The 24,301-nt window shown below is 43.9% G+C and overlaps 1 protein-coding gene across 1 annotated transcript in view; it reads left to right on the top strand.

Annotated features, from left to right (window-relative positions):
* plxna2 (plexin A2) overlaps positions 1–24,301 on the top strand; it is a 209,552-nt gene that overhangs the window by 63,330 nt on the left and 121,921 nt on the right. Inside the window, exon 4 of the mRNA XM_031290478.2 lies at positions 20,861–20,995. Within this exon, the coding sequence (XP_031146338.1) occupies positions 20,861–20,995 (135 nt within the window). The remainder of the gene's footprint in view (positions 1–20,860; positions 20,996–24,301) is intronic.

A 24,301-nucleotide genomic window follows, 5' to 3' on the forward strand; every position in this document is an offset into this window, starting at 1 on the left:
TTTTACTTCTCTGGCACGAGACTATGTTGAAACAGAGTTGGTTTTGGTGCCAAATGCGGTGCCCATTTGGCCAGCAACCTCCCACTCTACTTCTTTCTCTACAAAAACCAAAACCCATCGGAGAGGAAGTGTCCTCACCAAGCAAATATGCCAGCTGTGACCAATCACAGCGGGCCCCATACCTCTCTCCACTCCCAGCCACTTCATTCTGCTTTAACTGGTCTGGATGAGCTTTCGGGTCAAAACAAAAACAAAGTGACTGCACGCTGTGTCTTTTATTTCACACAGTCTTAGCTCATGGCCTCTCCATCATTAAATCAACTGCTCATTTCAGACAGCTAAAGTAAGCTGTCTTCTTTTTTTCCCCCCCCAACTGCTTTGCTAGCTCTCTGTCTGCTTGTATTTTCAGCCTACAGTCTACTCACTTAATGACAGCCTTGCTTTGACTTCACTTGTGTAAGTGATTGCGGGGTGCGTGCGTGTGTTTTGCTAGCTAGCGTGCATGCCTGCCTGTGTTTGCAAATGTCTGTGGTGTTATGTGACGAAAAGGCAGCTTTAGCTCTGGCAGGCTTGTTTTGGGGCTCTCATGGGGGTTTTGGGGGCCGTGTCGAACCGTACCAGGCTGTCTTAAGGCAGCTCAGCATGGGACTATCCAAGTGTAGTTAACATGTATGAGAGTGGATTAACATGAAGGGCCCTCTCCTCAGGCACACTCGTGTCACAGATCTGTCAGGCCTCTCGGCGACCCCTCACAGCACAGCTCTCATCTGTCAACAGGCAGTACCCTACTGACACACACGACCAAAGAGCACGTACATGCATGCTACACACAAACACACACACACACACACACACACACACACACACACACACACACACACACACACACACACACGCAGATGTATGGTTGTAGATGCACACATATAAATTCACAGAAAGCATATAAAGTCACACAAGTACTATACCAGTTGATGTGGCCTCGGGGACTATATCTGGCGTTTTTGTTTCATCACATGAATTTTGAAATATGTTGGACATTAAAAATGATGCCTTCATTTCCTTGGACTACCAGCTAAGAGTAAACCACAGCCTGTCAGAGGCAAATACTGTTGTTAAATTCATGAAAGACAGCTGTCCTGGGTTGTAGAATGATGCAAACAAACGTGTGACATTAATGAAATCATTTACTGTAGTATACTTTGTCCACATGTCTGTGAAGTCATCCAATAAACTAAACACGACCAATTCCAAGAGGCAAACATTGTTCCTCTTTTGTCATGGTACTTACAGTAACAGCTTTTTCATCGTAAAGAATATCAATATACATGAAATCTACTGAACGGCTGCTGTCAGACTTTCTGTAAATGCCGATTTCATTTGTTTAAATAACCAACGGAAGTATATTTTTACACTGAAATGTAAAACATTTTCCAGTTACACGGTATGTCTTTCCACACGCGCTGTTCATTAACCAGCAAATGAGCTGCCTCTGAGAGATCAAAGACGGAAGAGAAAGTCCCATGCTTTAATTAACTTACATTCTTATACCTTGGTTACTGTTTGCTGTCTGCTGTATCTAGGCTTTATGACGGCATCAGAGACAATTTGGTCTCGTCTAAGCCACTTACTGTATTATTTGTGTCATCGTATTTGAGTAACTCTAAAGGGCTTGCTGAGACAACGGTTGGCCAAGCAACCGAATGGATAGCCAAACAATACAGTGCAACACATGCAGCAGCAACTCTGATTGTCTTAATGCAAGTATAAACCAAGATGAGCTCTTAATGAAGTTACCGTCTCGCAGACAGTCACAGACAGAGAGACTAAACACACAAACATGCACACATCACGGCTGTATAATAACACATTTTGTGTCCTTGTGATATACTGATTATAAATAAGCCCAGACTTAGGACTAAAAGGGGGATGTGTGGAACATGACTGTCATTAATAATCATGCTATGGATTCCAGAGGTCAATCAGCTGTCATGCCGCATTAAAGCGCAGGTGATTGAATTGACCAAAACATGATCGATAGGTGACCCCTGCTGAGATACGCTTCTCTATACCCATAGCCTGTGTGTGTGTGTGTGTGTGTGTGTGTGTGTGTGTGTGTGTGTGTGTGTGTGTGTGTCTGTGTGTGTCGTGGGTTGCAGGCCAAGCTAGCGGTCATGGCCGCTCAGTCATCCAGGGAACTGTGGGAGGCAGCTGCACTCCTCGGATCTGTCTCCTGCTCGGTGGGGGGGCGGACCGGGGTGAGGTGGGCTGAGGGGATGGACAGGAGGGAGGGTGAGTAGATTAGAGAGGAGGGAGAGATAGACAGGATCTCTGTCTGCCTGGCTTCTGGCTGCAGGCGGCATGTCAGCTGGGTCTGTTCCCCAGACCCCCACTACCCCACTACCCCATCCCAGCCTCTCTCTCCAATCAGTGATGGACGGATGGTTTGGAGAAGGAGGAGGCTCACGGCCAGTTAGTTCCGCCCCACAGCGGCCTGCTTTATTGGGCCTTCATTGGGGATTATTGTTATTGAATTATGGAGGTTCCTCCCTTTAGAGGATCTCTGGCAGGAAGTAGGGACGGCTGGCCTTCACGCAACCGCTGATGTGTGACGCTCTTTCCCGCCCTCCTCACCCTCTACCCTCCATCCTCCAATTTCGCTCCAGCCTTTCAGCATCGGCCAGCGTCAGTTAGCATACGAGCCGTTTGGATCCCTTACATGTGCACACACAGACACGTGCAGGTACACACACTGAGGCACACACGTTCAGATGGCAAAGGAATGCACCATTTATAGTCATTTGCCTTTTGGCTGACATTAACCAAGCATTAAGAGAAGCGGAGAATAAATAAATGGAAAGTGTGAGGTATATGAAGGGGGTCATATGGGGAGAGATCTGGGGGGGTGGGTGGGGGGGTGTTTCCTGTCTTTCCATATCGCTGCCTGTCTGTTCACCCCAGTCCATCCCAGTCATTGCCCTCAGGACTCTGCATTCCTCACACCCATCCCTAAACCCCCCTACTGCTGTCTGGCCTCAACACCCCTCAGCCCGAACCCTCACACACGTGTTCAGTGGAGGGGCACAGACCAGGAGAAACCCAAGAGACTGAAAACCATTTATGCATGTATGAACGTTTACACACACACACACACACACACACACACACACACACACACACACACCCACGTCATCTGCTCAGCACCAGCTCCATGCCTTTGTAAGGAATTGAGATTATGATTCCCTATTGTGCTGCACCCAGAGGATTACAGTAGGTGATCCTGGCTTTGCTGATGTCTGGGACCTACGTATATACTGTAGATTAGACACTGTAATTTATATAGAATCACAGGATTGGTTGATGTCGTGAAACTATCATGGCTAGACACCAAACTGAATTCTTTGCAGTGATGTTCAGCCGATTATGGTGAGGTAATCTGGTTAAAGACACACTAAATCTGAGGGATTAACTTTATATCCAGCAGGAAATAGTTCATGATACCATGGCCATCTTATTTAATGTTTCCTCTTGAACCTCCCAACACACTCCATTCACTCTTTCACATGAGATAGCTTATGAAGGGATTTAGTGACCTTTGACCTCAAGTGGCCCCCCCCCCCCCCCCCCCCCCCCAACCCAACCCATGGTGGCTTTACACCTACATGAAAGAACATAAGACATCTGCGGCTCTGCATCAACACCCAGGACTCTTTATATATACAAATGATCCTCTTGGGACACCACACAATTTAAAAAAATCTGAACTGACTGAAATGACCGTTACTTTGCTGTTTACATAGTCAACGCTAAGCCTTAATTGAGCTTATGTACACGGTGCTAAACCTTACAGAAAGCAGATTGTTTTTCCATACCCCTCCCAGATACAGCGGGATATTCTGTACCCAGCCGAAACTGATCCTAACACTGTTTTTTCTGGCCCGTATGTTGTACCACAACAGTGTGTGATGATGAGTACACTATTCCTCCTGCCATCTGCACTTTTCTCTCTCTCTCTCTCTCTCTCTCTCTCTCTCTCTCTCTCTCTCTCTCTCTCTCTCTCTCTCTCTCTCTCTCTCTCAGACTCCAAGTGAGTTGGGACAGTGAATCAAGTGCCTAACTGTCCTCCACCTCCTTTTGAATGCACTTTGACCTTTCCTTTTTAACAATCCCTTCAGGGAGGGTGTGTGTGTCTGTGTGTGTCTCAAGGGGGTATCCACTGTCTGCTCCCTCTAAGACAGAGAAAATACCTCCCTGAGTCTGCCAAAAACCGTTAACCAAACCAAACACCCCATTTCTCCTCCTCCCTCCTCCTCTTCGTTACTTCCCACATATGGACACAGTTATTTTGCCTCTTGTTGTAGGGGAACAAAGAGAGTGTAAGCAGTGGTTGGGGGGTGGGAGGGGGGGGGAATGTAGACGCATTATATCAATGTGCTATGAATCCTTCCCACAAGGCCTCCACTCTTCCCATACCGCCTCCCCTTCCCTTCCAAGATGGAAAAACAAGCCTCTAGGTTTGTGTGTTGACCTAAACATTTATGTGGTTTTTACAGTAAGAAGAACAAGGAGGGGAGACGTGGAGAGAAAGGGGAAAAGAAAAGAGTTGTATTTTTCCAGAACGAGACAGAAAGCCCAGTTGTGGCATAACAGGAAGCCAGAGAGTTATTGGGGGATCTGGACTGTGGTACCCAAACATGGAGCCGTCTGGCCGGAGTCTGTGGTGAGCTCATGAAAGAGAGAAAATGGAGAAAGCGGGTATTGTCCGGTGTGGGTCTTATGGTATTGTTTCTTAATCTAATGAAAAAAAAAAAAAAGGCACCCTGTACCTGACCTGCCAGCTTAGCTCATATTTGAATGCTACATTCAAATCAAGGTATCAATTACATTCAGAATTGAAATTTTAATTTCAAAGCATTCATGTGTGAAAGTACATAAGAACATTTACTCTAAGGAGAATGATCTCATCCTCAATCCGGAGGATTCGAGATAGAGTAAGAGAAAACGACAGTGTACTGTAACATGCTTTCTTTTTGGATTTCACGGTAGTCTTGCATGCTTTTTGGCAGAAGATTTTTAGTGTAACAAAACCCTCTACGGCCCCCGCTGCTAATGCTAGACATTACCTCACAAAAGTGGATTTATACAGAGGAAATAGCTAATCCCTCAGGTAATATTGGCATGAATCAGTCAGGCCAGACAGCAGGAAAGATCGTGCTCGTTCCCTCTCTCAGCTCCAGACAGCAGAGATAGTCCCTCAGTGCTGTAGCTGTACTGTATATGTGGAGGAAGAGCTGTCACAAGCCTTTATACTTTCACTCTCACTGTAGCTCAAGGCTAGAGCATAGAGTGGTGTTTGTGTGTGTGTTGTGTGTTGTGTGTGTGTGTGGATAAAGCGTGCGGTTTGTTGGTTTAATTCCTTGCAGTTATATGCCTTGCCGGATAAAGCATAGACACCCATTTGCGCACGCTTAATGCATGCGCAGACAAACTCACAACCCACATTGAAGCATTGCACTTATACATGCTACAGTAATACACCCCAAGGTGCAATAACTGATAAGTTAGGGGGCACCTTGCTGCTTCCTGTCCAATTTTTTTTAGATCATTAAAATATGCACCAATCAAGCACAGCATCAGATTGTGTCTCCTCCTTCAGGGTGTTATTGCACATCTCCAATTTCTTCACTGCACACTCAGACACACAAACTGGCTGGCTGCTGACCGGCACTAATGCCCTAATGGTGCTGTCCTACATTCTTGGTACGCTATAGTGTCTGTTGGCAACCTCACTAACCCACCCTGAGCTGGAGGCGGATGGGGAGGAGAGGGGAACAAGATGGGAGGTGGGGCTGTCTTTAGGCTGCCACATACAACTCCACTCATTTCCCATGCTCTGCTCTGACTGTAATCCGCCACCGGAGCAGCTTTAAAGGAACACGCCGACTTATTGGGACTTTAGCTTATTCACCGTAACCCCCAGAGTTAAAGTCCATACATACCCTTCTCATCTCCGTGCGTGTTGTAACTCTGTCCGACGGTTCCACCGGTAGCTTAGCCTAGCACAGATCCTGAAGGTAATCGGTTCCAACTAGCCTACTGCTCCGAATAAGTGACAAAATAACGCTAACATGTTCCTATTTACATGTTGTGATTTGTATAGTCACAGCGTGTACACATAACAAGGTCACATGAGCCATCTTCTAACCGTATATAAACTGGGAACTATATTCTCAGAAAGGCGAAGCACTGCTACTTCTGCTACTTGGGCGGAGTGATATGCTTTGCAGCACCTGAGAAGCCCCGAGGAGATCAGCAATTTCCTTCAATAAATGATCTTAATGTTATAAGCATCAGCATTTATTTAGCAGTCATTTGGATAGAAGGAAAGAGAAAGAGAGAGTTTTTATAGTTGGTTACACCAGTAGTCAAGTAATAACCGCTTTTGTCCATTGTTACAATGATTATTGCACTAGCTGTGTTCTCTGTGAGCATGTGGGCAGTGTTCCTGCAATTGTAGTATATTGGCACATTTAATTTCCCTGCATTTCCAAAAAATGTCTCAAGTCTATCCCTTTAAAGGATTTTTTTTTGTCTCTCTCAATGCAACACTCACGTGATATATGTTGAATGTAAGATGGACGTGTTTAATTGCTCATAAATTCAAATCTTAATTTGTATGAAAATTAATGTCTTGCTTTTCATCAAACAATATACTGCATATGCTTTGAAATGAATACCATTTTTATAAACATAGCTTTCAAAAAGTGTTGGTGTGCCTAAACTTGAAGATGTTGGGCGACTGGGTAGCTCACCTGGTAGAGCGGGCGCCCATATGCAGAGGCTCAGTCCTCAACGCAGCGGCTCAAGGTTCGAGTCTGACCTGCTGCATGTCTTCCCCCTCTCTCTCGCCCCCCTTTCCTGTCTACAGCTGTCCTGTCTATTAAAGGCTAAAATGCCCAAAGAATTATCTTGAAAAACTTGAAGATGTTTACCCATTTCCCAAATGTGACTTGCAGACATACTGGAGACCTTGTATCCATTTCTGCACTTCCCCACTCCTTACCTGATTAGCCCATGGCACTGTGTGTCCGCCAGCATTAGTAACAGAGACAGAGATGGTCTGGCTGGTCATCTGCAGCCTGAGCAGGGGAAGTGCTAGTCTGGGCTTTTATTTACCCAGTCATCCCTGAAGCCTCCACTGCTCCCTGCTCGCTTTGCATATGGAAGAGGGAAGCAGAAGCTTTGCAGTGTGATGGAGGTGTGTATTGACCCAGCCAGGATATGAGGATGGAATACTAATAGGGTTAATAGAATTAATGGTGCTGTCACCCTTGGTTGGGGCGCAGTGCCAGGCTTCTCGCTGGCTGTTTGCAAGCTGATTGCTTCCTGCTTGCTGTAGCTTTACTCTAGCTCTGATTTGAACTGTATCTCTCTGTCTCTGACTTCTATTGTTATCTTCGTTTCTTTCTACATCTTCGTCTGTCGAGTTCTCTCTCCCGCTCTCTACACCAAATCTATCTATTTTTCACACTCATTCTCCCTTCAAATAGATTAAAGCTGCTGTAATAATGCACCTTTTGTTGCAAATGTCCTTTGTCCACTCAGATATTGATTTTATAAAGTGGTTGTGATCTATAAGTCTTTATATTCCTTGTGTCGTTGCAGGGGCCTGATTTGTGTGTGTGCGCATATGCAGTGTGTGTGTGTGTGTGTGTGTGTGTGTGTGTGTGTGTTTATGATTCTGTGCTGGTCCTGAGGCAGGCAGTGTGTGTGTAATAATGGAAGGTTGACATTTAAAGCAGTGTATTTAGTGTCACTGAATTAGCATACTTTAACTGGCTGGTCTATTCCTTCTGGAGAGAAGCAGGCATTAAATCCTGACGCAAGATTGGTGGGCAATTTTAAAGAGCTTTAGTGAAGATTCATAGACTACAAAATGTGCTGGCATCACACACACACACACAGAGACACACACTCCTCTCTACCTTCTCTGTCTCTGTCTCGCTCCTTTTTTCAACTTACTCTGACCCGCGTGTATGCCGCTCGCCTATTCTGCATACGTAGCATTTTCCTCTCCTGCCTCTTCAGAGCATGTGTATGAGTTATGAGGGGATGAGAGAGGATGGGGGAGAGTGTGTGTGGGTGTGGGTGTGTTTGTGGGATAAAGGAAGATACTCTGTCACCAACACATGTCTCTACTGATGAGTATCTCTGCTCCCCCGGTCTACAGGAAGACGCAGGCCTGTTGCTGTTTTGCATGTATAATGTGCAAATAGTGAGACACCGCTGCAGAGTATGGAGCCAGTACAGCAGAGCCCCTGTGTATACGAGCATCATGTGCCTTTCTGATTATGTGTTTGTGCTGCTTGTCGTAAAAGTCATAAATGTGCACAGACATGTTGAGAGCCCAAAATCATAAGTCATTCTTCACAGTGTTTTCTAATTAGCAGACGAATCAATCAAGGCCTTGTTTACTGCTCTCACTTACTGTAGAACGAATATGCCTGAAAGTCATTAGCCTGTTTTATGTGCAGACAGCATTACACATGCTTGCTTAGACATACTTTACAGAGTTGAATTATTTATGTACAGTAAAGCTATTTTTATTAATTCAATTAGTGATTTGCTGTCCATGTGCATTGCCCTCAAAAACATTGAATGCTAAGTACATTGATCTCATTGGCTGGGCAATTAGACCACACAGACCCAAACATACAGGCACGCACATTAATCATTAATAGGTATAGCATAGCATCAATTATACAGCACTGTGGTAATAAAATAAATCAAATAAAAGCTTACTCGTATTGCATTTCAAACAATGTAAGATATCGTGTTGCACAGGTTGCAGTAATAAGGAGGCTATTTCATCACCTTATAGTAGACAGTTTTTACTCACGTCTTTCAAAGGGTCGGAGAGTAAGTCTGAGAAAGTATTTGATTTCAAACAGGGTTTCTTTGTGAAATAAATAAGTGGGGTATAAATAATGTGTAATATGCACGCATGATGATGTATTTCTTTTAAATCATTCATAATTATTAATACTAATTTCTGATTTCATATTTCTATGTGTGTATGGTGCCGATCAAACTTAAATTGCATCAGTTGAAAGATTTCCTCAAATTCTGGAATAATTATGTAATTCCAAAATGGAAAATGTTAAAGAGCAAAATAAATGCGTGGGCAGATACCAACCTCACAATGTTGGTGTTGCAACTACACCAAAAAGCTGTTAACCTATGGAGATAAATCAGGTTTAATTAGAGTCATGACCTGACGTCCTGTTTGTATCCTAAGAGAGTGTTTGTGCTGGAATGCTGTTGTTTCCTGGCACGCTGATGTTACCGCGTGTTCCCACTGGGGGAAACCAACGGTGAAACAACCAAAAGTCCCTTGAAGGACAGAAACTAAAAATGATCAGCACACACTCTCTTAACCAGTTCATCCTGAGCTGAGCCAAAGATAGCCTCAACAATAGGGGTGACATAATGCATATCCACACACACACACACACACACACTCACACACACACACTTTCAGTTGATTCCCTGCTGATCTCGTGCCCAAGGGGAGAAAGGTTACTATGGCAACCCTTGTCCAGCACAGGGGTTTTGGCCTGCTTTTCTTGTGAGCATGCTGAATGGGGTCAGACAATCCAACCCCCCTACCCCGCCACCCCCAACTCATCAGTAGCACCACTGCCTCCCTGCTAAGGACTGATTGGATAACCCCCCCACCTCATAGTTCATCATCCCCCCCCCCCCCCCCCCTTACTCTGTTGGCCGTCAGAGGTTAAAGGTTCACAGTGTGGTGTCCATCTTATACCCTCGTCTCTTTGTGAAGGGCGCTCTAATTATTCAATGGCTGCTGGGAACTTGGTAGGTTAGAGGTAACAGGAGGTGAAAGGTGGTGGCATCCATCTCTATGGAGCTGTATGTGGTATGGGTTGGATTTATGGTGTTTGATGGCGTCACATGACCAATTACCAAGTACTGGTTTCTTACCTCAGTATCAGTCTTTTAAATTCACCTGATGTCTTAATTGATAAATGACAATTGTGGTGCTCTTTGTTCTGATTGAGATTATGATGTGTGGCGCGTAGGTTTTTTGTTTGAAAGAAATGTGGGATTAAATGGAATTCATAATTAAAAGAAAAAAAACAAGCTTTTATGGTAACTGAATTTAAGTAACAGGAAATCCAAGGAAGAAAAAACTACTCGCAATAGGCTGCAAGCAAGCACAGTACAAAAAAAGACAACAATGACTTATTGACTGATCAAGGGCTCGCAGATTGCCACTTTGACATAATTCTGCTCCAATGTATAGCCTAGTATATGTAAAGCCCAAAAAATAATCTTAAATAAAAATCATAATCACTATTATTTTGGTCAATATTGCAATTACAATTACTCATTGACTTTTGGAAAGACGTTGCATTTAATGAACTTAAAAAACAGTGACTTTGCTCTCCCCTTCTTGCTCACCAAACGCGCTTCTCTCCCTCCGCTATTTTCACTCGTGCTCATTTTTAAATGCTACCAGATACCACAAACAGGACCTCGCTGCCTATTGGCTGAGTGAGTTTAGCCTTCGGGAGGGGCGAAAGAACACAAGACAAAATAAGAGTTTACTTTCAAAACGTAATGTGCAAAATGATCGTTTTTCTCAATTTCATGGTTTTTGTGATCGGACCCGAAATCAAAATCGCCATCTATATATGGTTAATTGCTCAGCCCTAATTCTACCTCAGTGTTTCTCACCTTTCGTTATGTCCTCTGCTTCTCCCCCCACACTCATGTCTCATTACATGCTACATGAGTATCCATAATATGTCCAGCACATGTCATAGAGGGCCTGCATTAATGTGGCCTTGATGAAGACTTTAATGAGTGTCAAAGCCCCATAGCGATATACTACATTCATCAATAGCATGCTCACTCACCGCTGGCAAATACATCTCAGTTATATCAACCACAGCATGAAACCTATAGGGAGGTTACTCAAGCTGCACACACACACACACACACACACACACACACACACACATACATTACAGGTGTAAAAGAGGGGCTTGATTGAAGTGCTTTTATATTCCCATTTGCTGCGCGGATCCCGCTGGCGATAATTTCCCAGTATCTCAATTCTACCTGCCAATCTTGTACCACATTTAAATCTCACAAATCCTTTGGGAGAAATTGAAACAATTTCAGCTAATTTGCCCCTCACCTGAACCTTTTCTGAGCTACTTTTTGATTCGCATATCCTTGTGATCTACTTTGAAGTATGCCGAGGGAGAAAACAGGAGGTGTGATATTTCCTTCTGGTTCTGGCTGTTTGACATTCCTGTAATAGCTTTTGTCTAACCATCAGTGCATTGGCTCTGTGTGCTGCTTGTAATAGTCGTGTGATTGCTTTGTCCTTTGCTTATTTACTCATGTAAAATAAGTATACCTTTTCTTTCTTCCTTCAACACATACATCATAGAAGCAAAGAGCTCCACTTTTGAAGCATAATTTTCCCTGGATAGAAGGCTCCGTTATTAGAAGTCAGGCTTTTGTTAAGAGATTTTATATATATATATATATATATATATATATATATAATAACATGGAATTATTAAATATAAGTGTGTGTGTTAGCTTGTGACCTTTTTTTGAATAATCATTTAAGCACATGTTTTCTCTTGATGTCATATATCGTGAACATTAACCCTCCGCTAGGGCTAAGTAGTTATCATCACCAGGGTTGAAGTGTGAATGCTGCTGTGTCGCTGTCGGAAGCAGCCACAGGGCTGAGACCTTTTTCTAGCCTCCCCTTTACACTTTGCCAATTTTCATTCCTACTCTTCGAACATCCTTCTTTTCCATTCTGTATTTGTATAATCCACCGCACGTCTCTCTCTGTTAGCTCTCTCTGTTCCTCCATCCGTCTCTTTCTTCAGTCGGGTCAGCTAATAAAGGGGAACTCATCGTGGTGTCAGCTATTTTAGTTTGTGTATGCACACCATTTTTCTCTTAATGTTCAAGGGCCAGTTGAGTATAGGAAGAGTTGCTTCTCCCAACTGGCGAACTCTTTTTTCGAGGGCTAAGCAGAAAATCCCTCCCACACCACCACAATCCTTCCGCTTTTGCTCTCTCTGAACCTTCTTGGCCTGCGTCCATCACCGGCACGCTGGCCCTTGTTCAGTGTTTTAATGCAGAGCTAAATATAGGCCTCACATTGTGTGCTGCTGTACCTAATATATGTGTTTGGGCTGATTAGAGTTAAGGCCTGATCTCATCTTACCACAGACCCGTAATGCATGCCGCGGTCTCTGCTTTCTATTTGGACTCGGGGGGCAAACAGGGGAAAATGCTGATATAATCATGTTTAGGGTTGTAAGTTATGTGACCGAGAGAGATGGCAATATTGCAGAACTAAAACTGAATTGAACGAGACTTGGATAGAGCCATTATAGAGGCGGAAGATTGGTTGTTAGGACTCTGCTGGGATTCAGTTTAATAGGATGTTTGCTTTCAATATTCACTGACAATCGATGATATTTGAATGCTCATCATGTGTGATTTGTTGGGTACAGTCTCATTTTCTGTCCAATCAGATGAGGAAAGATGTAGTATAGGAGAGGGTTAACTGCTTTGTATGTGGAGCAGAGAGGCAAATCAATAGGCTTTATGGTGCCTGGCCAAAAATATGAAGTAATTGCCCCTTGTATTGACTAAGGGCTCAGTCATTTTAGAAGATATTGTGCCGCCAAATGAGCAGGTTAGGGGGAGAATTACACTTGCGTGAAGAGTGGAGTCTTTGTCTTGATCCCTGTGTCTTGTTTCTTTCATTTGCCCCTCTCTTGCCCCTCCATCCCTATGAATATCCCTTACATTTCCTCCAATCTTTACATCTGTCCATTTTCTTTTTCTCTCCTTTCTTCGCTCTCACCCTGTCTTTCCTCGTGGTCCCTTGCCTCCATCGCCACAGAGAGGCCTCTTGGACCTCAGTCTGTCCAATGGGAAGTGACACATAGCGCGTATAGGCAAGTAGGCTAACATACGCCTTATGGGAGCTTAGATTGAAAAACAGGAACAAAAGAGCTGGTGTGCTGGGATGGTGGGAGCCATCACACACACATATACACACAGCACATTTCTACGTGCCGCTCGCTACTGACACCGGAATTCTTCAGCCTGACACCGGTGATGGATTAGATGCGTTATCGAGGCGGAGAGAGGCTCCATGTTTTCTCCCAGTGCGCGGAGAAAGAAAGTGAGAGAAAGAGAGGAAGAGAGAGAAACACACACACACACACATACATAGACAGCTGAATATTGTGTACCCATTCCACCTGAAGTAAAGAAAGACAATAGCAGTCTGCTAAATTTCAAGCCGGGTTTTCAGGACAGACATGCGAAAAGATAGAGATAGTGAGCCTGGCTGGAACACAGTGTTCTGCCAACTGTCGAATACAGCCGGTTGATTTGTATCTGTGTGTGTGTGTGTGTGTGTGTGTGTGTGTGTGTGTGTGTGTGTGTGTGTGTGTGTGTGTGTGTGTGTTTGAATGCCATTTTTTGTTCATCCATGAGCCGTGCACTCGTGTGTATGGGCAGACATTCATGTGCGTGTGCCTCTATTCTCTTGTTAACAGAGGAAATAAGGATGAATTTGTGCCTCTCGCTGGTGTCTGACTTCTGGTGTGTGGGTGATAAATCCCTCTCGCGCCCTCCCCAGGGTGACTCATACTTCCAGTCCACTCACCCTGATGCAGCCCCAACTCACGCCCAAAGGGACTGACTTCATCCTAGTCTGGACATTATACTGTACATCCATCTCCAGGGGGATGGACAGTGCACCTCATACCATAGCGCCACCTGTCTCCCCCAACATGCAGTCACATACATGTGCAGAAAGGCTGTCACACACCAGAGAATGTTCACTTTGGGGCAGCTGTGGCTCAGGTAGTAGAGCGGTTGTCTACCAATCAAAAGGTTGGTGGTTCGATCCTTGGCCCTGCAGTCTACATGTTGAAGTGTCCTTTGGCAAGACTCTGAACCCCAAAATGCTCCCGATCCTGTGTGAATGTGCGTGAATCTTTATCTGATGAGCAGGAGGCACCTTGTATGGAAGCCTCGGCCACCACTGTATGAATGCGTTTGTGTGTGTGAATGATGGTGCCTGTACTGTGTAAAGCGCTTGGAGTAGTGGTTAAGACTAGAGAAAACGCTATATAAAAATGCAGTCCATTTACTTTGGAGGGGTTAAAAGCAAAGGACAACTTACAAGTATGTAGGAAAATGTCTTTTTTTTTCTTCCTCAAAGTTGTGCTTGCAATGCAAAAGCGATTTTGGTGAGAGCCCCCCGGCTGTCACAAAAGCTTTTCAAATCACGCATGCCTCCTGACAAGCTTCACTGGCTTTTAAAATGCTGTCAGCAGTCTGTCGCCTGTCATCTGGCCCAAGGTACAGACCAATCCCAACATCCAATTCAAGGCCATTTACTGAGGCTAAGATTGGTCCCATCAGCCACATTGGATTTGATTGAATAAGGTTTATCATGGTCTTTGTCAGATCCCTCTGACCTGTGTCTTTTTTCAATCTGCATGACCCCACTTCACCACAAAGCTCCATTTTTCCTCAGTCAAGCCTCTCGGTATGTAAAGGGTCATTGCATTGAGACGAAGAAAAACTGTGCGGCGGTGGTGTGCTTTCACAGAATCTAATCCAGTGCTTGGGATCAGCCAGATAAAGGCAATGCCTATCACTTCAACATCCAACACTGTTGAACTGGATTAGCGTAGATGCAGGAGATAGCTGCCAGATAGGTGATTTAGGGGAGTTCAACTTTCACTCCCCACTTTCTTTCTTCCGTTGAGCACAATGTGTAATTTCTGCCACAAAAGCACAATCTCCCTAAAATCAACTCCTATTATGCTATTCTGGTACATGGTGTAGGTGGAAGACCAACGATTTGACTTAATCCTATCCTGGTACAAGGTGTTGGAGTGTGCCGCACATTGTGGTTTGGTAAAGGTTCCCATGCGTAGGTTACAGTCTGCTCTGCCAGTGGTAAAATAATGTACACCTTCAGAAGGCTCTGTATTGGTGTTGGCAGGCAGCTGCCTGGATACATGTGCGTCCTGTTTCAGAGAGGCTAACCTCCCTCAAGGCTAAGGTTAGAAAATAGCTTTTTGTTTCCAAATCTGAAAAGAAAAGCAGCTCTCTAATAGTTAGCAGCTGTGGCCATTAACGGAGAAACATTCTTTGAAAATTGAGTGGTTAATGTTGAACAAACACTTAGAGACAAGCTGTAAAACAGAGACCAAATCAGCAAATCATCCCTCACAGTGTTTTGCTTTTACAGCTAAATTTAAACACTCGTTTTTATGTCTCAGTTGCTTCTCTTACAGTGTAGGATTATACAATTTGGAAACTGATCATTTTTGCATTTTGTTGCATAACGGCATCTATAGGGGGTACCTGCAGTTTTATCCTTTCCCTTTCTTTTTATCTCTAAACAGCAGCATCCACATTACAATGTGAACACACATTTGATGCACGTTTACCGTGGATTTATTCAGCACTTTTCACTCAACAAATTGCTTCACACAGACTCACACGGTTGGGGATCCCGTGTCTGGCATGATGTTCAAACCCAGTGAGACCAAGGGACAGAAGAGAAAGAGAAAAGAGGGAGAAGGGCAGTTTGAATTGGAGTTTGGTCAATCTTCAAACGTTTTTCCAGGGTGCTTACATGGTCTGATCAAAAGCTCCCCACTGGCACAGGCCCTTGTAGCCACAAGAGGAGGCCTCTGATGCCACAGCCACGGCTTCCCTGCTGGCCAAACCCAAAACAAAACAACAACTCAAATCAACTAAAGGTAACATAACACAGCCTACTCACAGCTGTACAGATGTCTTTCCCTCTCAACTGAGCAAGAACTCCCTTAAATAGCTCCTCCAATCTACTGCAGTCTGTTTAGGCAGACCCATATTTCTCTTGGGGGTGTCTCATTCTCTCATACCTAAAACAGGCAATGACAAAATGGCTCTTGTATCAGTAAACATTAGTAGGAACACCATTTAGGCTACCCCCTCTAACTTGCTAATGCTTCTTATCATATCATGACAAATAAAACAAATCATAATCAACAAATCATGCGTTTCCTGTTACGCTACGACTCTAGTGCCTCTCTTATACGTACACTGCTTGTAAATGTGTGATTGCTCTAATCAATGTTTATTTATTGCCCACATTAGAAATGTGACATCATGTCCTTTTTCAGGGCCAAATGCGAGGAAATGTTGTCGAACGAAAATATTATGTGTCTGTGCCTTAATTCCTGGAAAGCACGGTGAGTCAGAAGATTCAGAAGAAAGAAAACATTTAATTCAAGAAACCTAAAGATTAAATCAATGAACACAACAATACTTGTCTAAGTTTTAAGTTATACAAACAAACCTGGGATGATGATAATAATAATAATAATAATAATTTATACTTTATTAATCCGGCGAGGGAAATTATGTTGAAATGTTTTCACTCTGTTGTTAGAACACACAGGCCTGAAATACACACACATGCTCAGGTCCTATACACACACAAATGGAGAGTTGTCAGAGGGAGGGGGCTGCAGCTGTCGATGGACAGCAGTTGAGGGTTCGGTGCCTTGCTCAAGAGCACCTTGGCAGTGGCCACGAGGTGAACTGGCACCTCTCCAGCTACCAGCGACCCTCCGGTTCCCAACCCAACTCCCTACTGAGCTACTGCCACCTCCATATTTTGCAGTGCTACAGAATAAAGATGGAACTTTGGCTAAACAAACAAATGACTAGCACGGGAAGAAATGCATTCCTGGGACAAATGGTGATGGCTCACCCACTTTGTCACAGATAGCATTTAAAAAAAAAAAGAAAAAATCCAGTTAAGAAAATGCAGTCCAAAGTTATGTGAAAGTGGTTTGGATTTTGAAAACTAAACATGGTGTGCTCCAGGATTTATAGCTAGCAGATTATGAAGTCCTCCCACTCAGTGATGCCTGGGGACATTTATTTCTGTCCTCAGTTCTCCAGAGCTGTTTCACAATTGTTCTGTGCATGTCTGTTTGGATTTGTGTGTATTTGAAGGCTACTCTATGCCACATGTGAATATTGTGAATTTCTGATCATCATTTTTTGACATTAAAGACAGCACCGTTTTTTTTCTTTGCACAAATATGAACTACGCAGGCCGTGGTGCCCCTGGGGTACACTTAGAATGTTTTTTAACACTCTTATCCATCTTCATCTTTTTTCCCGCCCTCCTCACTTTACTCGGCTGCAGCTCCCCGACGCTGGTGATAGAGAGAGGCCAGCTAATGGCTGCGGTGTTGAAATGGGGGGGGAGCGTGTTAGACTAGGCTGAACCAAGGCCAGCTCTCTGGGGCACCGTGGGTTTGTTTCAGCGGATGGGTCCTCCTAAAATAGAGACGCAGTAATATTGTCAGAGGGGATTGTGGGTATGAATCCAACCTGTTAGCAGCCTTCTCACCTAGCCTGATAAATACTGCAGGGTCAAATGGGGCAGACAGGGGATAGCTTTAAGTACCTGAGAGAGCAGGCTAAAGTAAAGCGATGCTGAGGAAATGGATGTTTTGGGCCTGCGAGTCGTTTACTCAGGTGGTAGATACAGTACTGTAGGCCAGTAGAAAGGTGACGTGGGAGTGTGGTAAAGAGATGGAGATTTTGACAGAATTTATTTTTGGTCCAAGCGTTGGTTTCTCCATTTATTTGCCCAGGGTTTTCATTTTCCCTTCTTTTTTTTTCCCCCGCCGTCTCTTCCGCCCACCCAGAGGTGAGGCTGGCCTGCAAAGTCCCTCACATTCAACTAACCCACCTCACACACACGCACTCATTTCTTCACTTCCTTACAACGTTGTGGGTGTGTGTTTGTGTCTGCGTACGTGTGAATGTAACGCACTTTGCGAGATTTACTGCTGCTATAGAAAAGCAGCTTCTTAATGTGAAAAGCGACCAGCTGTGGGTGTGTTTGTGTGTTCACGGTGGGGTAGTGCAAGTGCTTCTGGAGTGCTCGAGTGTCAGTTATGTTGATTCCATTTTCTCTGTGTGAGCCATAAAGCCTAAGCTGTGCGAGGAATAAGGAACATTTTCATACAAAAGAAGCAGAGACTGAGAAACGGACAGTATTTCTGGGAAAAGGGAAAGTCATTTATTTTTATCTCTTTGTACACACCTCCGCACTCCTGTTTACATGTGTTTAACAAGAACAGTTAACTGTTTGGTAGCCTGGATCAACGGAAGTACATTCCCAGGATAATTGCCTTGACACATTCCTCACCTTCTGCTCTCTATTTGTTGCCGTTCTCAAACTCCTTCGCTTCGGGAAACCGCTGGAAACAGACTTCGAGCAAGCAGGCTTAACGCTGAACATGGCGAGTTTAGAAGAAAAACTGATCGTGCAACAAGACAGGCCTGCTTGGTTCTTTCGGGGAATTTATATTTACCATCTAACTGTGGTGTTTTGGGACAGATTGCTGGGGATTGTTATGGACAAAGTACACACGGCGATACACTGGTATATTAGTGTCTTGTGTGAACAGTTAACTTAATTAAAATTGTATATGGCGTTTTCTTTTGCTGTGTGCAAAACAAGTTTCTTCCCGAGACTATTTAGCAGAGCCACCGTCGCTGCGTTCGAAGCTTACCGCCAATTACAGACGATTGTGATTGGTTTAAAGAAATGCAAACAACCCAGAGCGTTTTTTTTTTCTCCTATCCCTGAATGTATGTGCCGTGTACCTTACTCCACAGCGCTGTGGAGATAGGTCTGGCAATGCGAGACCAACTGTTTAGTAATTGCTCGGCCTGGTAAGTGCTTTGGTTGTAGTGTGTAACAAAGTGTTATACCCCTGCCTGCAGAGTAGAGGTTTTGTCCTGGACACGCTCAAAGACAGCTGTTTGTGCGAGTGTGTGTTTCTGGCCAAATGAGAATTTAGGGGCCCCTGGACAGTGGTGAGACACTGTGTGTGTGTGATAGCGATCTAAATTCAGATGAACTGCAGGCGTGCAGGGAGGAAGGTCGGGTTATCTTGTGATCCCTAGTGGCGGCCTGCTTGGACACATATCACAGCATGACAGACTGCTCCTACGGGTGCAAACAAACACACACACACACACACACACACACACACACACACACACATACACACACACACACACGTACACACACAACACCCACACTTAAACAGTAGTGAAGAGAACAGCGCTGGTCTGGCCGTGTTTCAGCATGCTTTATGGATGAGCATATTTGCTGAGGTCTCCCTTCACACTGCAGTGTCAGTAACCAGATGAAGACTGGCACGGCCCCCACATCCTGCCTTTCTCCTCCTACATATGGTTTTCACATATGTCCTCTTTTTTCGATGTTTGGATTAGCCTGCCAGGGTCAGACGTAGGTCAGCCGTGGAACGCTCAACCACTTTTGAGCTCTGCCCCTTAACTGTGCCGCCTGCTGTCCTGTACTCGGCTAACCCTCAAGCTTTGAAGGCAAAGCTCTGGGGCTTAGTGTGAACTTGGATGCTGTTTCTTCCAATTTACCATCCAGCAGTTTTACTCACGCATACACAAAGCCGTGTGTGTGTGTGTGTGTGTGTGTGTGTGCGTGTGTACATCAGGGCTGCATGGTATGAGGAAAATATGCGATAAGCAATAACGTTGTTGAAAATCGCGATAACTATATTACTTGCGATACAAACAGATATTAAAGTGTACTCAGCTCTGCTTTTCTGCTGCTTTCGGTATTTGCTAAAATATAGCAATTGCTTGTTGATTAAAAAAAACTAAACGAGAACAAAAAAATAATTTCCAACATTCTTCTATTGAACATTGAATTGAATATAAAAGGCACCACTAAAAAAGAATGAGTTTCAAAGTTTCCTATTGATACTCCCTTTCAACCATTTCCTGATGCGTTTATTGTGCAACTTCATATGTCGACGGCGATAGAAAAACGATATATTATGTAGCCCTGGTGCACATTTGCTCGCCTACCCTCCCACCCTCCCAGTTGATCTCCTTTTGACAGACATATGGCCTTGACTTTCCCCTCTGTGATGTTTTATGGAGAGTCTGGCTGCTCTTTGGTGCTGTCACCATCTGAATAGATAGATGAATGTTTGGGTGGAGGGAGGGAGGCAGGCAGGCCGGGACGGACAGATGATAGAGCCATCAGCTTTCATGGGTGGAGGAGGGCCTAGTGACATCACAGAAACATCTCTCACGCCCAGCATTACGAAAAACCCATGCTGCCCCTCAAGATTTACTGTCCCGGTTATATATTTGTCCAACGAGGATCTGCTGAATAAAGAAGAAACAGGGCTGGCGGAGGACCATTTGGGTTAGGGAGGGGGGTCACGTACCTCGGATAAGTCATTAGAAGGCTTTTCCACTGTTTTTGTAGTAAGGTGGTCTTGGCCTCAAGTTGAAAGCTTTTCTGAGGGAATACATCACTCATCAGGAGACAGAGGAAAGGAAAACAGAGCTAAGGTTTCACCAAGGTCTAATAATATCTGCCCATCATTTTGAACAGTTGTTGTAACACCATCCTATATGGAATTAAAAAAGAAAGTATTTAAAAGTCAATCGATCAACCCTTTAATGCTTCTCTCTTTCACTATCCAAACAGTCACCGTCATGGCGTATCTCCACCCACCTGAATCTCCAATTGTAGCTAAATGATAACGATAGATTGTTTTGCAAATATTGTTTCACCCACGTCTGACATCCCTGTCAATCATCCTTCGTCTGTTTTCCCACCCCTGCTGTCGTACTGATATAAATAGCAATCATGGACCCGTTTGTGCTCTGTGTTTTCTCTCAGATTCGCGTCGACGGACCTCCTCACGGCGGTGTCCAGTACGAGACGATATCGGTCATCAAGGACGGCAGCCCTGTCCTGCGAGATATGGCCTTCTCTCTCGACCGCAACTACCTCTACGTCATGTCTGAGAGACAGGTAGGTGTTGGAAAGACGCATGCGTGCAAACCTCTGCCCGCTAGTTATACAAGTGCCCTCTTGCAAGAAAATGGATGGTTTTAAGTGTGTCTTTTGGGTGCGTGTGTGTGTGTGTGTGTGTGTGTGTGTGTGTGTGTGCATATGTTTAAATGTCAGGAAAAGTGTGTGGATGTGTGTGTGTGTGTGTGCTCCAGCAGGGCCCGAGATGGCCCACCTCTCAGCATCACCACCAACACCCCCCTCTGTTAGCTATATATAACCTGGGTGGCACAGCGGGGGACGCTGTGACAGCGTTTGATAATGAAGGAGAACAATGAGGGCAGGGAAAGAGAAAGAAATAGAAAGACAAGGAAAAGACAAGGTGTAGAGAGAGAGAGAGAGAGAGAGAGAGAGAGAGAGAGAGAGAGATAGATATGAAGGGCACTTGCCGGCTGGCTGGCTGAGGCAGAGTATAAGAGGAAGAGTGATGAGGGAAAGAGGGACAGCTGTAGTGTATGACTTAGAGTAAAGAGAGACACTGAGCCTGAGACAGTGTGCAAGGTCATCCTTTCCCACTTCTAATGAAGTGACACAGCATTGCGGGGCGGGAGGGAGGGAAGCAGCCGATGGCCATCAATGCAGCTGACATACTGAGTAGGGTTGTGAATCTTATATATGAACTCCCCTTTTCATTGTATCTGCCCTTAAAAAAAGACACTTCCTGAATGCAACCGGGTCTGTCACTGCATCGATGCCAAGTCGTCCACATCCGCATCGCGATGCATCGATGCAGTGATTAATATCCACACCCCTAATATTAATTAGGCAACAGGCGAGGGCATATACGGGTGGAAGGGGACACAAGGGCAGAGTAGGGGTGAGGAGATGAGAGGAGAGGAAAACACGGATGGATCGGTCGGATAGAAAGGAGATGAAAAGAGGAGGGAAAGTGATGGGAGGAGAGGAGGAGCGGCAGCTGCAGGGGAGTGTGGCAGCGCAGCGACTCCAGAGACAGACGACGTGCGAGGCTGTCAGTGTGAGGTGATAGATTGCCGTCCTCTCTCCTTATCTCCACTTTTAACACACTTAACAACTGGCTGGCTGGAGCTCACAGGTTAGGAACTGCGGTGGGCGGATGTGGTGTGAAGGAGGAGTTGTTTAGACGATGGTGTGCATTGCTGAGAGGAGGAGTAAACAGGTTTACTATAATCCCCCCCCCTCCCCCCCCCCCCTCCGCATCTGTGACTATCTGTGACACAGCTGGGCTGTGTGTGATTTGCTTTATTCCACTCTGAAAAACAACAACAGCAAAAGATGACTGAAAAGTTGCTCAGTTTGAGTCAGATACTTGCCTGCTGTGAGAATAAAAAAATATAACGATGTCAAATGCAATCCCATCACCAACAGTAGCTCCGTACTTTAACCAATATTACTGCTGAGATTTTTTTAGTAAGAAAGACATCTGAACAAATGGAAGGCCAAACTATTTTAAATCTCAATAATCGGGCTGATATTCGGTTCTATGTTTTTTCATACAAAAGGAGCTTTATGTACAACCGGATCAAAAGTGTGGCTAGCGAAACTAACTAACTTTGGAAAACCGCTAGCCGCTAGTGGCTGGTGAGAAAAAAAAAAAAAAAAAAAGTTAATGTCAAGCCCTGAAGGCATGACATAGATTCCACAAATAAAGACGAGATTGTACTGAATCTCAAGTTTGTTTCCCATATTTACTAAATCCTTTATTCCCGCTTATTCCGCAGATGAAACAAGCTTTTGATGTTGAGCTCATAAATGCTAGTCATCTGAATGAGAAGTGATGTTGGTGAATATTATTAGCATTCAGCATGTACACGCTTCTGTCTTGCTCTCCAGGGGTTGGGGAGGATTGAAGCAGACAGACACACACACACACACACACACACACACACACACACACACACACTGAAATGCTCTCAACTACTTTGGGGATGTTGCATGTTCAAGGATACCACTTGATAGTCACACCTGCCACAGTAACTGGATTGGGATTTAGAGTAGCCACACACACATCATTTTTCCATACATTTGGCAAATCCAACAGATGTGTTTTTACATGTGATTCTGGAGAGTAACATTTAATTGTTTATTTGAAAACAATTTGGTAACGCTTCATAATAACCATCACTAATAAATGGTAAATTAAAATGTTTACTAATTATTAGTAATGTTATAATTAATGTTACTTCTATCATTAGTTTAGTGGCATATAAAATAATAAGTTTATAACGTTAGGCAGTTAATACTTCAGTTAAGTCAGTGGTTAATAATTGTTTTGTAAGCCATCTATAAACATTATTTGGATGGCTATTATAAAATTGCAACTAATGCTTATAATCATACGTTAATGATTAATAAATGGTTTATAAAGCATCAATTAAGATTAATTTGGTCCCATTAAATCATTTTTTTGCGATCGATAAGAGATGATTGTTTGAGCACTGTTGAAAGCTATCTAAATGTTTATAGATGCTTTACAAAGTTTTTATTAACCACTAACAAGGCATTGTGTTCATCAGATGCAACTTTATAATAGCCATCCAAATGGTGGTTTATAAACAATTTCTTAATCATTAACTAAAAATTAATATAATGTAGAAAATGTTATGATGTGAGCAACACACATTATAGCATAACTAATAATTAGTCAACATTATTAATTATCATTTTGTTGTTAGATAACAGTAAAATAACCATTACACTTAGGTTTAATTAACTATGAATTTATTTATTAGTTTATTCAAGTGTTACCAAAAACTCTACCACAAAGCTGTTATCCAGAAAATGTTAATTTAACCTGCCTAGATGGAACTGTATCTAGTTTGACGTAACCTCTTTCCACACAGGGGGATGACTTTAGGATGTATAGTAATTTTAAAGTGCTCATATTATGCTCATTTTCAGGTTCATAATTGTATTTAGAGGTTATATCAGAATAGGTTTACATGGTTTAATTTTCAAAAAACACCATATTTTTGTTGTACTGCACATTGCTGCAGATCCCCTTTTCACCCTGTGTGTTGAGCTCTCTGTTTTAGCTACAGAGAGAGGCATCTCACTTCTGTTCCATCTTTGTTGGGAGTCACACATGCGCAGTAGCTAGGTAAGGACTACTAGCCAGTCAGAAGCAGAGTATGAGGGAGTGCCACGCTAGCAGCTAGGCGAGCATTATAACGTGTGTTACAAAGTGACGCACGTTCGTCTCTGAAGTAAAGGCTGGACTACAGTAGAGCTGTTTGGAGCAGTTGGTGAACAGAGTTTTCTGATGGAGATGGTAAGTCCCTTTGGGGT

This window comes from Sander lucioperca, chromosome 12 (genome assembly GCF_008315115.2).
Source record: "Sander lucioperca isolate FBNREF2018 chromosome 12, SLUC_FBN_1.2, whole genome shotgun sequence".
Classification (NCBI taxonomy): Eukaryota; Metazoa; Chordata; class Actinopteri; order Perciformes; family Percidae; genus Sander; species Sander lucioperca.